The sequence below is a fragment of the Vicia villosa genome, linkage group LG3 (assembly GCF_029867415.1).
Source record: "Vicia villosa cultivar HV-30 ecotype Madison, WI linkage group LG3, Vvil1.0, whole genome shotgun sequence".
In the NCBI taxonomy this organism is placed as follows: domain Eukaryota; kingdom Viridiplantae; phylum Streptophyta; class Magnoliopsida; order Fabales; family Fabaceae; genus Vicia; species Vicia villosa.
In genome coordinates this window covers 100,360,946-100,377,335 of record NC_081182.1, presented here as the reverse complement: position 1 = coordinate 100,377,335, position 16,390 = coordinate 100,360,946, and the positions used below count along the sequence as shown (strand labels likewise).

At 41.8% G+C, this 16,390-nt stretch overlaps 1 protein-coding gene across 1 annotated transcript; it reads left to right on the top strand.

Annotated features, from left to right (window-relative positions):
* Window positions 1–3,281: 3,281 nt before the first annotated feature.
* LOC131658664 (uncharacterized) lies at window positions 3,282–4,664 on the top strand. The gene has a single exon (XM_058927933.1). It carries the CDS (start codon window positions 3,282–3,284, stop codon window positions 4,662–4,664), a length of 1,383 nt encoding a protein of 460 aa, XP_058783916.1.
* The last annotated feature ends 11,726 nt before the right edge of the window (window positions 4,665–16,390 follow it).

Genomic DNA, 16,390 nt, shown 5'->3' with positions numbered 1-16,390 from the left:
AGCTCGCGTCGCTCGACGTTGATGCTCGGTGTACGCACGCACCGTTTTCCTTTACGATCCGTGACGGCTTGGTTGCTGAGAGGGGTCCGCCTTCTTGTCTATGGCCTGATCATTTTCACGAGGTCTAATGCTTGGTTGACTTGGGTTGAGTTGCTCCCCTTGGCTATGGCGGGACCGCTTTTCTACCATTCGGTCAGTACCGTTGGTTTTGTTTGCTTTACGAGCGGATGCTCGTTTGTGTGATATTCTTGTGTGCTTTTGCCTTTTCCCCCGTAGGTTGCTAGTTTAGTTTAAACTTGTACCATTTGTATGATAACATTAGGTAGCAAGCTTTCCCCCTTAGCTTAGGTCTTCCTCATGCATCTTTTAAAACACAAACCACACTCTTTCATTTTCTTTTCTTAAGAACTTGTTATTTCCGCTCCATTCCCAAGCCTAAGTCTCCAAAGGTCGAGCAGCGGAGTGTGAATGTAACTCGTTCACCTAAAAAGCACAAAACAAACAGAAATTAGTTAGCCGAGCTACGGTAGCTCTGATTCTGCAAAACAGATACGTAGGCAGCGGGGTAGGGCCCGTGCGAGCATAATACTTTCTTTTCCCTACATTCTGCATTCATTTTAGTCCAGATTAGCGTAGTTTGCTTACACACCCATAGATTTAGACACATGCGTGGATACCATCGAGTACGATGGGCGCGAGGGGTGCTAGCACCTTCCCCTCGCGTAACCGACTCCCTTACCCTTCTTCTCTGGTCGTGAGACCATTGTTTTGTTTTGTGGTTTGCTGGCATTCCCTTCCTTTTCAGGATAAATATGTTAGTGGCGAATCTGTTAATTTTCGCGGTAGCGACAGCTGGCGACTCTGCTGGGGACGTCTCGACCTGTTGCTGGTCCGGACCTAGCGAGTCGATCCTAGCGCTTGTGTGTTTATCTTTGGGTGTTTTATTGCTTTGCATATTTATCTGTTTGCATTGCATTCTATGTGCGCTTTTACTTTTCTGCATCATATTCTGGACTGTCTGGATTTCTATCTGTGGGTGGGTGTTACAAGAGGTAAAAGGCCCAATACCCAGGCTATGAGTGATACCATAGGAACTAGGACTAGAGTGGTCGTGACGGACAGAAGGCGTATGCCTGATTGATCTGATCACGTATCCACGGGCAGAGCTTGGTGGAATGAGGCAATATCGTATGATAACGCCTACATTCGATCCTCTGTTGGCTTTTTGACCTACCTTGGCCTAGATTTACCCGTGAGTGGGGCGGGAATCAATCATTGCTTAACAGGTACATTTGTTGGTGACCGCTGTTCTTATTCGTGGGTTACCGCTGTTCTTGTTCGTGGGTTACCGCTGTTCTCGTTCGAGTGTACTATTGGTTCCTGTTCGTGGGGTACTATGGTTTTTGTTCGAGTGGTAATCTATGTTCTATTCCCGTGTGTTAGTGACTACGGGCTTTGGTTCCATGGATTGACATTCTATGTTCCGTATGGTATACCATCTAGGGGCCGAACTTTTTGCTCTGTACTATGTGTGTTACCGGAAGTCCAGAATTCCTGGTGGGCGGCAACAAGTCCCACCACTTTGCATCATAGCATATTTATTTCCAAAAGAAATGCAAAAAAAAATGTATAATAATAAGCATTTGCATGTCATATTTTCAGGGATATTCAGGAGTTCACCCACGTTGAAGATGGACATTCCCACTGATACTGTCAAGGAGCGTACAAGGCACACCAGAGCTTATAAGATTCCGGATATTGATGTTTCGGGGTTGATTGGTTTGAGTTCTCGGTTGGAAGGGGAGGTTCTTCGTGACTTCAATCTAGGGGTGGCAATAAAATCCATTAGAGTAAAATCCATCTGATCCATCCACTAAATTATACATCCAATCCATCCATTATAAAAAAAATAGTTAATGGATTGAATCCAATCCATCCATTTAAAGTTATGGATGGATCCAATCCATCCAACAAAGTTTAAAAATCCATTGGATTATCTAATGTTTTATTTTAAAACTAATTGATAGTTTTTATTGTTAAATAATAAATATGTGCTTTTGTCAAAAAAAAATCAATTAATTTTTTTAAAAATTTATAAATCTCTCTCTCATATATATATATATATATATATATATATATATATATATATATATATATATATATATATATATATATATATATATATATATATATATATATATATATATATATATATATATATATATATATACATATATATATATAACCTCAGTTAAAATTAAAACAGTAGTAAACATATTCACTACTTTTTGTTTTGTTGGATTCCCTATAAGAAGATGAATGAGCAACAAAACCAAATCTTATTTTAAAGAGAAATGAGTTATATCATATGGTGCTGGATCAGTATTTTAATATAATAACATCACAATTCATTTTAAAAAGAACATCATAATTTGAATATAATTACCGTATATATATGTTGAATTTTGTTACTTTTACAAAATATCTTTGATCTTAGCCACCTTATCACGTGTTTTGCAAAATATAAAATCTGAAGATATCAAATATGTTTTTTTTTTTTTATAATTTCATGCAATAGAATTTTAAGTTTAAAATATTTAAATCAATACAAAAACACAAATCAGTGTAATTACGTTAAAACATGGACCCCGATAAACTCAACTACAAGCAAATATTTTTAAGTTTCTTATGACAATTTTTTTTTATTTGCAAACGAAATAAAAATATAATTAATAAAAAGCAACATTTTCAAGATATTTTAATTTAGTCAATACAGTACAATTTATAGTTTAAGTATTAAATGTGCCAGACTCTGATTCAATTTAAACTGTGAGCAGTGGCCAGTGGGGCAGAAAAAAAGATTTTATCAATCCATGTTTTAGTGATTAAAGAAGGTGCATTGTAAAATTAATAAAAAGTGTATTGAAAGATTAATTAAAAAATATGCAGTTAAAAAAACTATTTTAAAGAAATTTAAAAAAAAATAGATTTTCTAAAATTTATAAAATAATTAAAATATTTTAATTAGCTTAGTGGATGAATGGATATCCATCCATTGAAAAGATGTTAACGGATGGATTGGATTGGATTTTATCCTTAATGGATGGATTGGATTGGATTTTTTAAAGGTTATGTTAGTGGATTGTTAATGGATTAATGGATTGTTTTATCCATCCATTAACAATCCAATCCATATCCATCCAATCCATCCATTTTGCCACCCCTACTTCAATCATGATTATGGCAATTTGCTCTCCATCCTCAAGACATCTTTCGATCCAATGGCTTTGATCACCCTGTTTCAGTTCTATGACCCACAGTTGAGGTGTTTTACGTTTCAGGACTATCAACTGGTGCCAACACTCGAGGAGTTTTCTTACATACTCAATATCCGAATCACTGATGATGTACCTTTCATTCGAGTTCCCGAGGTTGTGAGATTTGAAAAAATAGCTGAAGCTCTTCACATGGGTATAAAGGAGGTGGAAAGAAATTGGAAGTCATCGGGCGGTGTTTCTGGTTTCTATCTTTGCTTTTTGATCAGTAGGGCTGAGGATGCGGCTAAGAAGGAGCAGTGGGTTGATTTTAGTCGTTTGCTTGCTATCATGATTTATGGTATTGTTTTATTCCCTTCAAGAGAGAACTTTGTGAGTTTGGCGGCGATTTGTGTCTTTATGAATAAAAACCCCGTGCCAACGTTGCTTGCAGACGCTTATTTTTCGATCCATTTGAGAAGTAAGAAGGGAGGATATGTTGTTGGTTCTTGTCTTCCGTTGTTGTATCAGTGGTTCATGTTGCATTTGCCGGTGAGAGGACCTTTTGTGCTCAAGAGGAGTTCTCTTAAGTGGTCAGATAGGATTGTTAACCTCACATCTTATGACATCAGGTGGAACTATTGTGTGGGGAAAATTTGGAACATCATCACTAGTTGCGGTCAATATCCCAACGTTCCTCTCATGGGAACCAGAGGTTGCATTAGTTACAATCCCACACTCGCCTATCGTCAATTGGGATATGCAATGGAAAGGGCTCAGAATGATGTAGAAGCGTTTGAATCAGTGTACTTTGCTGATGGTAAAGATCCTCTGGAGCTAGAGAAGATAGCGTATGCTTGGACCAAAGTTCACAAGAGAGATCAGAATACTTTGAGCAAGAAAGTTCCTATTGTTACGGGTCCTTACCGAAAGTGGGTTGAAGCAAGAGTGGCAAATCTGTTGTTGCCATTTGCGAGGTCATGTCCATTGTATGAGCAACCTCCCGTGGTTTTATCTGATACCGTTGCGGCTGAACTCTATATTCAAACTGAAGCGGACAACATCAAACTAAGAGCAAAGGACAATGAGGTTGGCTTGGAGAGGTATTTTCAAGATCGCGAAAAGGCGGAATTGGCTCGTAAGCTCAAGCATGCGCAAGGTGAAGGTTCAAGCATGACACGTGCCCAAAGGCGATCTCATGACTTGATGGAAGAAAGCTTGTACCGAAAACAGCAGGAATGTGCGAAGTTGCGAAGGTCCGAAAGCAATAGCAAGAGAATGATGCAGGATTCAGAACAACAGTTTATGGAAGAGAAAGTCAAGTCAGCTCGACTTGAAGAAGAGCTCGCAAGCCTCCGGTCTCAGCGGAGAGGAGATGGAGGAGCTCATTCTGTTGTCAGACGGTCCTAGTGCTGCTGTGGTTTGGATTTGTTTGGTCTAGGGGTTTGATTTGATGTGTATTCTTGATGTTTGTCGCCCATGTCCAGGATTGTTGGATGGGGTCGCATTTTGATGTTCTGGATTTCTTTTGTATGCCTTATAAGCACATTGTGACACGGTTATGTGTTTTGTTTGTATGAACTCAAATTCTCGGTTATGTTTGAATGAAATATGCTCAGTTTGCTGAATTATTCTCGTGCGTGGATTATTGTTCGAATATATTCTGTATCAGGGTTTCTATGTCCTATCTGAAAGTGGGATGAACTCTTGGATACCTGAAAATTGACAAACATTTCATGCATATCATTCATATATCATACATGTCATACATTTGCAGGTTTTGCAGGTTTTACATCTTATGTCTTGCTATTTTGTTATCAGAAGGAGTTCTAAAACGGCTAATCACCCGTATCCGACTAGGAGCAATCAAAGAGGGCAAATTTTGGGGTGCAACAGCGACGAAGAATCGAAGCTAACGAAATTTCTAAGAAAATGCCACCGGAATGGACTTCATACGATAAAAATCGAAGAAGTTATGAATTTTCGAACTCGGCGCGACATACTCGAAAACACACTTTTTACCGAAACAATGCGATGATCCTTAAAATTCTGGGAATTTTCCGTGCATAGTTGGCCTTCGGTCCGAACATATGAAATCTTGGTAATGATGGTACGGAGCTCCAGTTAAATTTTCAAGAGAATCTGACGAGCGGATTAGGAGATATGAATTTTCCGAGGTCTGAAACCCTACATTCAGCACTGTTTTTCACTACGAAACCTCAAGTAAATTGCAAATCTGGCGACCTTCCTCAATGAATTGGCTTCCAAGCCGAACACAAAAGTTGTAGATATCGTCGAAACAGTCAAGGCCACTCGGGAACTTAGCTCATATCACCTTCCAAATATGACTTGCGAATTTTCTCGTATTTCCACTGTTTAAACCATTTTTCACGCCTTTCTTCTTAAACCCATGAAAACTCTTTATTACTTTTCTTCAATTTTTGAATGACGAAATAAACGTCATTATTAACTTAAAGCTCAAATAAAGAGGGCAAATTTTGGGGTGCAACAGCTGCCCCTATTCAAACTTCTTGAACTTGACGAGTGAGAAATGAAAATTTCGAACCGTTGAGGTGGAAGGAGATTGAATACCATAATGAACTCAAAAATTTGCACTCTTGATCAATAGAAGATTCCAACTTGCAATGAAGAAAGAATGTACCACCCCGCAAGCAGGGAGAAAAAACTTCAATTGATCTGGATAATAAATATGCTCCAACTTGTGATAAGAAGGAACGGGCACCCACAGGCAGGGGAAATACTTCAAATGATCTGGGCATCAAGAGAAGGAACATCTCGACTGATCTGAGTATCAGACGTAGCAGATGTCTCCGAACTTGCATCGGGATAGATGTCTTAAGTCGATCTGGGAATCGAGGGAGATACATCGGTTGAACTGGACATCAACGGGTAATAGGTATCTCTGATCTGGGAATCATGATCTGGGAATCTGGGCAGACATCTCTTATAATGCAATTAAATCATCAGGTAGATATTCTTACTAATCTGGGAATTAGCGGCTAGCTCCTTCGTAAGACCACGGGGATCCGGAGGCGGCTCCTTCAACTGAACTGGAAATCAGGATAGGAACAATATCTCTTCCGAATTGTGTACGCCGGGGAAAGAATGCCTTTAAACTGATCTGGACATGATGCCAGAAAATAAGTAGGACAATCTTCATCTGAAAGACAAAGTCGATCAGGCAGACATCTCCATCTGATCTGATGACATCAGTGGCTTGCTCCTTCGTAAGATCTTGGGAGATCCGGAGACGGTTCCTTCAACTGAAAGTCTGATTTATCAGGAATAGGAACAGATATCTCTTCCGAACTGTGTACGCCGGGTAAAGAAAACGTCTTCAACTGATGGTTAGGCATCAGGACTGGGCAAACGAGTTTCTTCTTCTGAACGAACTAAATCGTCAGGGAGTAGATATTTCCAACTGATTTGATGTATCAGAGGGCTTGCTCCTTCAGAAGATCTATAGAGATCCGGAGGCGGTTCCTTCAACTGAGCTGGATATCAGGATAGGAACAAATATCTTCCACCGATCTGGGGGCATCGGGAATAGGAATGTCTTTGAACTGATCTGAGTTGCGTCAGAAAATAAGAAGAACAATCCTCTTCTGATTCAAAATATCAGGATAAGCGCCTGTAATGACTAGGCGAATATTGCTCTCTGGGGAGTATTTGAATCTGGATAACTTTCCTGCAAAAAGAGACAGATATGATATGATTTATGCATGATGCATGTATGAATGTGTATGGAATAACGCTCCCGAGAAGGAAGGCGCTACACGCTTAGAGAATGCAATGTGAATGATGCATGATTCGAACGTTGCTTAGGGAGACAACGGAAGAGCACTGAATTGCTGAAGAAGTCCTGGAGAGAGAGTACGGAACTCTGCGGGGAGGACAAGATGAGTGACTAGAAGTCACAAACTGCGAGCTGACAGAGATGGATCAGAAATCTGTTGGAGATGATCAAATCTGGACGAGAGCTCTGTTTGGGGAATAAATCCTGCTTGGGGATACCCGGGCAACTTCATTGGAGAAGCAAAATCTCGACACCCTGGGGATGTGAAGATAAAGACAAGTTATGGAGACAACTCTGGTAGGGAGTGACCAACTTGCTTGTATAGGACGCATTCCGCTGGGGAAATCCTAGATGAGAACAGATCCTGCTGAGGATGCATGTGAATCTTTGCTGAGGAAAGAAGTTCAGTGGGGGAAGATAGATACTTCTGCACAGCGATTTGCTAAGGATATGAGAAATCCGCTGGGGATAAGGAACTTAGCAAAAGAACCTTTCGTTTAGGCGACTCCACTGGGGAATAAGATGACTCTCCTGGGGAAAACAGGTCAATCTATTGGGGAGAGAAATGCTCTACTGGGGAGAATGAGGAACTCAGTCAAGGAACCTCATTAAGAGCTTGCTGGGGAATTAGATACCATCCAATCATGACTCAACTGGGGAGAAGACATTCTGCCGGGGGAATGAGGCTTTTGGAGCATAGAGAATGCATTGAGATGTGCTTTGATAAGGATATGAGAATCTTGGAACAAAGAAAGTCTCATCCAGATATACTCAGCTGGGGAATGCGAATCTCTCATTAGGATGCACTCGGTTGGGGAGTGGACATTCTCATAGCTAGGTCCGTCAATATGCTGATGCGAAGCGCTTGCAAGGACGTACCTGCGAGACAAACAAATGAAAATGCCCCAGGATATAGCATGGCATCTTGGCCTGCCATCCTAGCTACACAAAACTTCGAAGTAAATTCAAAGGTTTTATCATTTCTAATCATGTATTGTAAATGCAATGCAGTTTTCATATGCAAAGTTTAACACAAACTCAGGACGTTTTATGCAAACAAAACAGTAAAAGAAAATGGCTTTTGAGGTAAAAAGGTTTTTATTAATTGCGAATAGAATGCTCGTAAAAGAGCGAACACATCTCAGAAGTAGTTCCTAGTAAGAGGTAACCACACATTTATTGCATACAAGAGAAATGGCAATGTGAAACGGATATCCATTGGTTTCGATCCCGCTATCACTTTTATAACCTCGACGTTCTCATCTCCTTGCTTTGGAAGACCGTACTCATTAGGATTGATCACTGCCCGATCTGATAACGTCACCGAACTTGTGGATCCGACGGGGTTTGTGAGAGCCTTTAGGGATTTGAGTTGCCAGGCTCAAACTCAAGAACACGGAGTCTTGCTTATCCCTTGGTCGGGAGCCCGAAACAAAGTGATTGGAATGTTGTGAATGCTTTAGGGATTTGAGCTGCCAGGTGCAAACTCAAGAACACGGAGCCTTGCTTATCCCTCGGTCGGGAGCCCTAAACATAGTGACTGGAGTTTGTGAATGCTTTAGGGATTTGAGCTGCCAATGATGCGAACTCAAGAACACGGAGTCTTGCTTATCCCTCGGTCGGGAGCCCTAAGCATGTATGAAGAGTGATTGCCAAGGTGGCATGCAGGATGTAGTCATTCGCTTTTGTCCCTTTTTGCCTAAGCTGCCCTTTCGGGTTTTCAACTTAGCTGGTATATTTTGTTTCTTTTCCATTCTTTTGCCTGATTCATTTTCTTTTCTTTTTCTTCTTTTTTTTCTTTTTTCTTCTTTTTTTCTTTTTTCTTCTTTTTTCTTTTTTTTTTCAGGTCTATGCGAAGTATTTTTTGACTACATCTGCATTCACAGGGTGCGGAAAGTTCTCACCATCCATCGTTGCAAGCATCATGGCACCGCCAGAGAACACTTTCTGCACAACAAAGGGGCCTTCATACGTCGGAGTCCACTTGCCTCGAGGATCACCTTGAGGAAGAATGATTCTTTTGAGCACCAGATCCCCTGGTTCATAGCTTTGGGGTCGCACCCGCTTGTCAAAAGCTTTTCTCATCTTCTTTTGGTATACCTGACCATGGCCAATAGCCGCTAAGCGTTTCTCATCAATGAGGTTCAATTGATCCATCCGATTCTGTACCCATTCTGACTCGTCAAGCTCGACGTCTTTCATAATCCTCAGGGAAGGAATCTCAACTTCAATAGACAGTACCGCTTCCATACCATAAACAAGCGAGAAAGGAGTTGCCCTAGTCGATGTACGCACAGAGGTACGATAACCATACAAAGCAAAAGGTAACATCTCGTGCCAATCTCGGTAGGTCACTACCATCTTCTGCACAATCTTCTTAATGTTCTTGTTGGCCGCTTCAACAGCGTCATTCATCTTTGGACGATACGGAGAAGAATTGTGATGCTTGATCTTGAAGGACTCACAAAGCTCCTTCATCATCTTGTTATTGAGATTCGATCCATTATCAGTGATGATCTTCTCAGGAATCCCATAACGACAGATTATATTGTGCTTGATAAAACGAGTAATCACTTGCTTGGTAACATTCGCATAAGACGCGGCTTCAACCCACTTGGTGAAGTAATCAATGGCAACCAAAATGAAGTGATGTCCATTAGAAGTAGTAGGCTTGATCTCTCCAATCATATCAATGCCCCACATTGCAAAAGGCCACGGAGAAGTCAAGACATTCAAAGGCACAGGCGGCACGTGCACTTTGTCAGCATAGATTTGGCACTTGTGACAAATTCTGACATGATTATGGCAATCAGTTTCCATAGTGGACCAATAGTAACCAGCCCTCAAGATCTTCTTAGCCATTGTATGCCCACTAGAATGGGTACCAAACTCGCCTTCGTGCATTTCCTCTATGATTTTCGAAGCTTCTTCCTTAACAACACATCGGAGCAACACACCGTCATGATGCCTCTTGTACAATACCCCACCGTTGAGGTAGAACTTAGCTGCAAACCATCTCAGAAACTTCTTATCAGTCACCGACGCTTCGGAAGGATACTCTTGAGTTTCGAGGAACTTTTTGACATCATGATACCATGGATTTCCGTCTAATTCAACATCAGCCTCAAAGCAAAATGCAGGTTCATCCAACCTGTTGATGGTAATGTTAGGCGCTTCATTGGCCCATTTCACTTTGAACATGGAAGCCAAAGTAGCGAGAGCATCAGCAAGATTGTTCTCTTCTCTAGAAATATGCTCAAATGTGATCTCATCAAAGTATGGAATAAGTCTCATCACATGCTCTCTGTATGGAATCAGATTCTGATGACGAGTCTCCCAATCTCCATTAATCTGGCTAATGACAAGATTGGAATCCCCATAAACTTTCAAATACTTGATACGCAAATCGATCGCAGCTTCGATGCCATAGATGCAAGCTTCACACTCAGCCATGTTATTAGTGCAATCAAAACAGATTCTAGCTGTAAACGGAATATGAAAACCTGATGGAGAAGTAATTACAGCCCCTACACCATTCCCGAGTGCATTAGAGGCACCATCGAACACGAGCGTCCATCGTGATCCTGGTTCGGGTCCTTCCTCTGGTCCAGGAATATTACAATCTCTGATATACAGGACATCCTCATCGGGAAATTCAAACTTCATCGGTTCATAATCTTCGACCGGCTGTTGCGCCAGATAATCTGCCAACACACTACCTTTGATGGCTTTCTGGGTAGTATACTGGATATCATATTCAGTCAAAATCATCTGCCACCTAGCTACTCTTCCGGAAAGAGCGGGCTTCTCAAAGATGTATTTGATAGGATCCATCTTGGAAATCAATAAGGTGGTGTGAACCAACATATACTGCCTCAGCCGGCGAGCAGCCCACACCAAAGCACAGCAAGTTTTCTCGAGCAGTGAGTATTGGGATTCACAGTCGGTAAACTTTTTGCTAAGGTAGTATATTGCATGCTCTTTTCGGCCAGACTTGTCATGTTGACCCAGCACACATCCCATTGAATTTTCAAGAACTGTGAGGTACATAATCAAAGGCCTTCCTAGAACTGGAGGCATTAGTATCAGAGCTTCTTGCAGATACTCTTTCACTTTTTCGAATGCTTTTTGACAATCATTATTACACCTGGCCGTCTGATCTTTTCTTAGTAATTTGAATATTGGTTCACAAGTGGCCGTAAGATGAGAGATGAATCTAGCAATGTAGTTCAACCTCCCTAAGAAACCACGAACCTCTTTTTCTGTTCTCGGCTCAGGCATCTCTTGTATAGCTTTTATTTTGGCAGGATCGACCTCAATACCTTTCCCACTAACAACAAAGCCCAACAACTTTCCGGATCGCACTCCGAAAGTGCATTTGTTTGGATTCAACCTCAGTCTGAATTCCCGAAGCCTCTCAAACAACTTCTGCAAGTGAACCAAGTGCTCTTCTTCAGTGTGAGACTTTGCAATCATGTCGTCGACATACACTTCAATCTCTTTGTGAATCATGTCATGAAAAAGAGTCACCATGGCGCGCTGATACGTTGCCCCTGCGTTTTTCAACCCAAAAGGCATGACTTTATAGCAGAAAGTTCCCCACGGTGTAATAAACGTTGTTTTCTCCATGTCTTCTGGTGCCATCTTGATCTGATTGTACCCAGAGAAGCCATCCATGAAGGAAAACACTTTCAAAGGAGCAGTATTATCCACCAGCACATCAATATGGGGAAGAGGGAAATCATCTTTCGGACTCGCCCTATTCAAGTCTCTATAGTCAACACACATCCTGACCTTTCCGTCCTTCTTAGGTACAGGAACAATATTCGCAACCCACGGCGGGTAATTCACAACTTGTAGAAAGCCAGCATCAAATTGTTTCTCAACCTCTTTCTTAATCTTCTCAGACATATCTGGGCGAGTCCTTCGAAGCTTCTGCTTGACAGGAGGACTATCTTCCTTGAGAGGTAGACGATGTACCACAATATCTGTATCAAGACAAGGCATATCCTCATAGGACCAAGCAAAGATATCTGCATACTCTTTCAACATATCAATAAGCCTCCGCTTCACACTATTCTCAAGCGCAGCCCCTATTTTGACTTCTCTGACTTGCTCTTTAGTGCCAACATTTACCATCTCGATTGCCTCTTGATGCGGCTGAATCGCTTTCTTTTCCTGTTTCAACAATCTAGCCAACTCGTCGGGAAGATCACAATCTTCATAAGCTTCCTCCTCGGCTTGGTAAATCGGATTGTCAAAATCATAATGAGCAATAGCGGAACTGTTACCAATGGAATCTGTGGTGGTGGAACATTTGCATGATTGATGTTTTATTTTAGTTTTATTTTTATTAAGCTATGTGCAAGTGTGTGCAAAAACATTGCCATTTAAAGGAAAAAGTTAAAAGAAAGACAAAGAGCAAAACATTTGAATGCAAAAACGTCCTTTTATTTCATGATTAACTTTGAAAAATGCGAACTGCATGGCCCTACAAATGATTCACTACGCCTTGGGCAGAGCGTAGGAATTATGTCATGATAAGAAAAGTAAAAACAAGGAATTTACTCCTGAGCTTGTGTAACTTGGATGACATCTTCAATTGTCCAGTTGCTAGGCATTTCTCCAAGAATACTTGGACGAATCCAGTTATCAAAGTCACAATCACTATCCACCTCTTCACCATTGACAATGGCGTCAACCTGACCGTCTTGAATGATACCACCACTTACGAACTTGATCGGACTAAGAATACCAAACTTGGGCGATGCATTCTGCTTTCTAGGATTGAAACCAAGACCATTCTTATCAAATTTAGGACGCACATCAATTACTTGCCCCCAACCTTCCACTCTTCCAGTCTCAACGACAACCTGAGCATCTTTCAAAGAGGACATAACCGTTTCTGACTTCGTTATCTCATAAGGAGGAATTCTCACAGCATTCACAGCCTCAAACTCTTGGAATGGCGTCTCATGTATCTCACCTTCGATCTCTACATATCGGAAAGAGGACAAGTGACTTACGATATAATCTTCTTCACCATAAACCGTCACCACTTTACCGTCAACTAGATACTTCAACTTCTGATGGAGAGTGGATGTCACCGCACCAGCCTTGTGAATCCACGGTCGTCCCAACAAACAACAGTAAGCGGGTTGAATATCCATCACATAGAAGGTTGTGGTAAATATCTGAGGACCCACTTGGATTGGTAGATCTACCTCTCCGAACACAGACCTCCTTGAACCGTCAAAGGCGCGCACCCCCAAATCACGAGGTCTTAACTCAACACCCGCATAGTCAATTCGCATGAGGGCTTACTTGGGAAGTACATTCAAAGAAGACCCAGTATCAACCAAAACACGGGACAAAGTCGTCCCCTTACATTCAATCGAAATATGCAAAGCCTTGTTATGGTTTCTCCCTTCTGGAGGAAGATCACGATCCGTAAATCCCAAACCGTTCCCAGCGGAGATATTATTGGCTACCGCTTCTAGCTGACTCACAGATATTTCATGCGGGACGTAAGCACCATTCAGGGTTCTCAAGAGAGCATCTCTATGACCTTCTGAACACATCAGCAGTTGCAAGATAGAAATCTTTGATTGGGTCTGACCCAACTGCTCAACAACCTTGTAATCAGACTTCCTGATGATTCTCAATAATTCTTCCAAATCCTTGGAAGACACAGCACTATCAGGTGCCCCATTTTGGGTCGGAGAATTCTGGACATCAGTCACTACTTGTTTTCCTTTGGCCTTAGCCAAAGCATCTGCATTGTTTTGAACAAGCTGAGGGGAGAACACCCTACCACTGCGAGTGATCCTACCAGTGCCGGCGAAGTTATCAGTGTTTGTAACTGAGGCCTCAACAAGTTTCTCTTTAGATGGCTCGCCTTCCTCCTTCGTGCCATAGTAATATACGTCTGAACCATAATGCCAAGGGATGGCCTTCTCACTCTCATACGGAATAGGCCTTGGCACTATAATCATTAACGCCGCTGGTTGTTCCTCATATGGAATACTGACAGGTATCTGAATAGGCACTTGGATACATATTGGAACAACTGGATCATAAGGAATTGAGATCACAGACACTTCTCCATCCTTACTCTTCGCACCTCTCAACCTTCGATAGAACTGAAGAGGACCCTCATCAATCAGCTTTTGTACCATACTTTTCAAATCAGCACAACCTTCAGGTTGACTTTTGCAATTCTCGCAATCAACCCCACAGCCCGGGAAGATACCGCTATTAATCAGATGTTGCTTCACAGATACAAGAGGAAAAGTCAAACAGCTCACATCAGATACAACCCTTATCTCTTCACTCTCAATGGCATTCACACCCGAACCTCCGTGAGTAGGCATCGGATTATTGACAATATTGGGTGTAGGAGTGAATTGAATAATCTTTTGATCCAACAAGTCCTGGACTTTGTTCTTCAACGCAATGCACCTCTCTGTATCATGCCCAGCGGCACCTGAATGGAAAGCACATCGTGCGTTTGCATTGTAATTCGGAGATTGTGTGTCTGGAGCATTCGGAGCAGCTCTCAAAGTAATTTTCTCAATCTTGAGCAAATGTTGCAACACCTGAGCATAGGTCATGGGAATCGGATCAATCTTTCTATGAGGCCTAGTCCTGGGAGGATAGCGATCATTATTGGAACACTGTCCCTGCTGCTGTTGTTGTTGTTGCGGCACTGGGATCATAACAGCATTAACCTGTGAATTGCTTCTCCCTGAACCCCTTCTTCCATATATGCCATCCGCATTTCCTTCCTTCCTTCTGGCATAACCCTCAGCTTGCTTCTTACCACCAGCAGAATTAGAAGAAGCTCCCAACTGAATTTTCCCCATCTTTAGACCCATCTCAACTCGTTCACCATATCTCACCATTTCAGAAAAGTTGGCTGAAGCACTGCAAGCCAAGTAATAGTGTCCAGACAAAGTACTGGTGAACATATCAATCATCTCACGCTCAGTCATCGGTGGTTGAACCCTCGCAGCTAACTCGCGCCACTTCTGAGCTTACTCTTTGAAAGATTCTTTAGACCCCTGAACCAAACTCTGCAACTGGGTCCTGTTGGGTGCCATATCAACATTGTACTGATAGTGCTTAATAAAATCCTCCACAAGATCTCTCCAAGAATGGATATGAGTGCGCTCAAGTTGAACATACCACTCCAAGGAAGCCCCAGCCAAGCTATCCTGGAAGAAATGCATTAGAAAACCCTCATCCTCAGAATATACTGACATCTTGCGATAATAAGCCTTGACATGAGTCATGGGACAAGTCGCCCCACTGTATTTGTCAAAAGATGGAACTTTGAATTTCGGTGGAATCCTCACACCAGGAACCAACCCCAAGTCATTGATATCCATGCCTAACACCCCTTTGCCTTCAACAGCCCTGAGACGTTCCTCAATCAGACGATACCTTTCAACTTCATCATGTGCACCATCAGCACTATGCCTTGATACCTGATCAAAGTTCTCAACATTGAAATCCAAATTACCACGGTTTTGATTATCTCTCCTTCCCAACAGACGAGACGGAGGTGGAGGTGGAAACCCGTGATGCTGATTGAAAGGATTAAAGTGTCCTCCCACGTGATCAAACTCATTCGGATCATGATGATCATCAATCCTTCCAAACACATCGTCAAACAACCCTCGATGTCCTCCATTCTCATTCCTTCTGGAGTTCTCGACGAGAACTCGCAAGTCATCCTGCCCCTTGGTCACATTAGTCAATGCTTCCATAAACTGCGCCATCTGCGCATTCATCTGCTCTGTCAGTTGAGCTCTCATCTCTGCCATTTGTTCCTGAATCTGTTCCATCTGCCTTCTCTGATTGCTCCTGGTCGGATACGGGTGATTAGCCGTCTTAGAACTCCTTCTGATAACAAAACAGCAAGACATAAGATATAAGACCTGCAAAACCCGCAAATATATGACATGTATGATATATGAATGATATGCATAAAATGTTTGTCAATTTTTAGGTATCCAAGAGTTCATCCCACTTTCAGATAGGACATAGAAACCCTAATACCGAATATATTTGAACAACAATCCACACACAAGAATAATTCAGCAAACTGAGCATACTTCATTCCAACATAACTGAGAATTTGAGTTCATACAAACAAAACACATAACCGTGTCACAATGTGCTCATAAGGCGTACAAAAGAAATTCAGAACATCAAAATGCGACCCCATCCAACAATCCTGGACATGGGCGACAAATATCAAGCATAAACATCAAATCAACCATCATGGATCAAACAAATCCACTCCACAACGACA

Excerpts from the sequence above, each read along its gene's own strand:
- LOC131658664 (XM_058927933.1), top strand. The coding sequence starts at position 3,282 with ATGGCTTTGATCACCCTGTTTCAGTTCTATGACCCACAGTTGAGGTGT.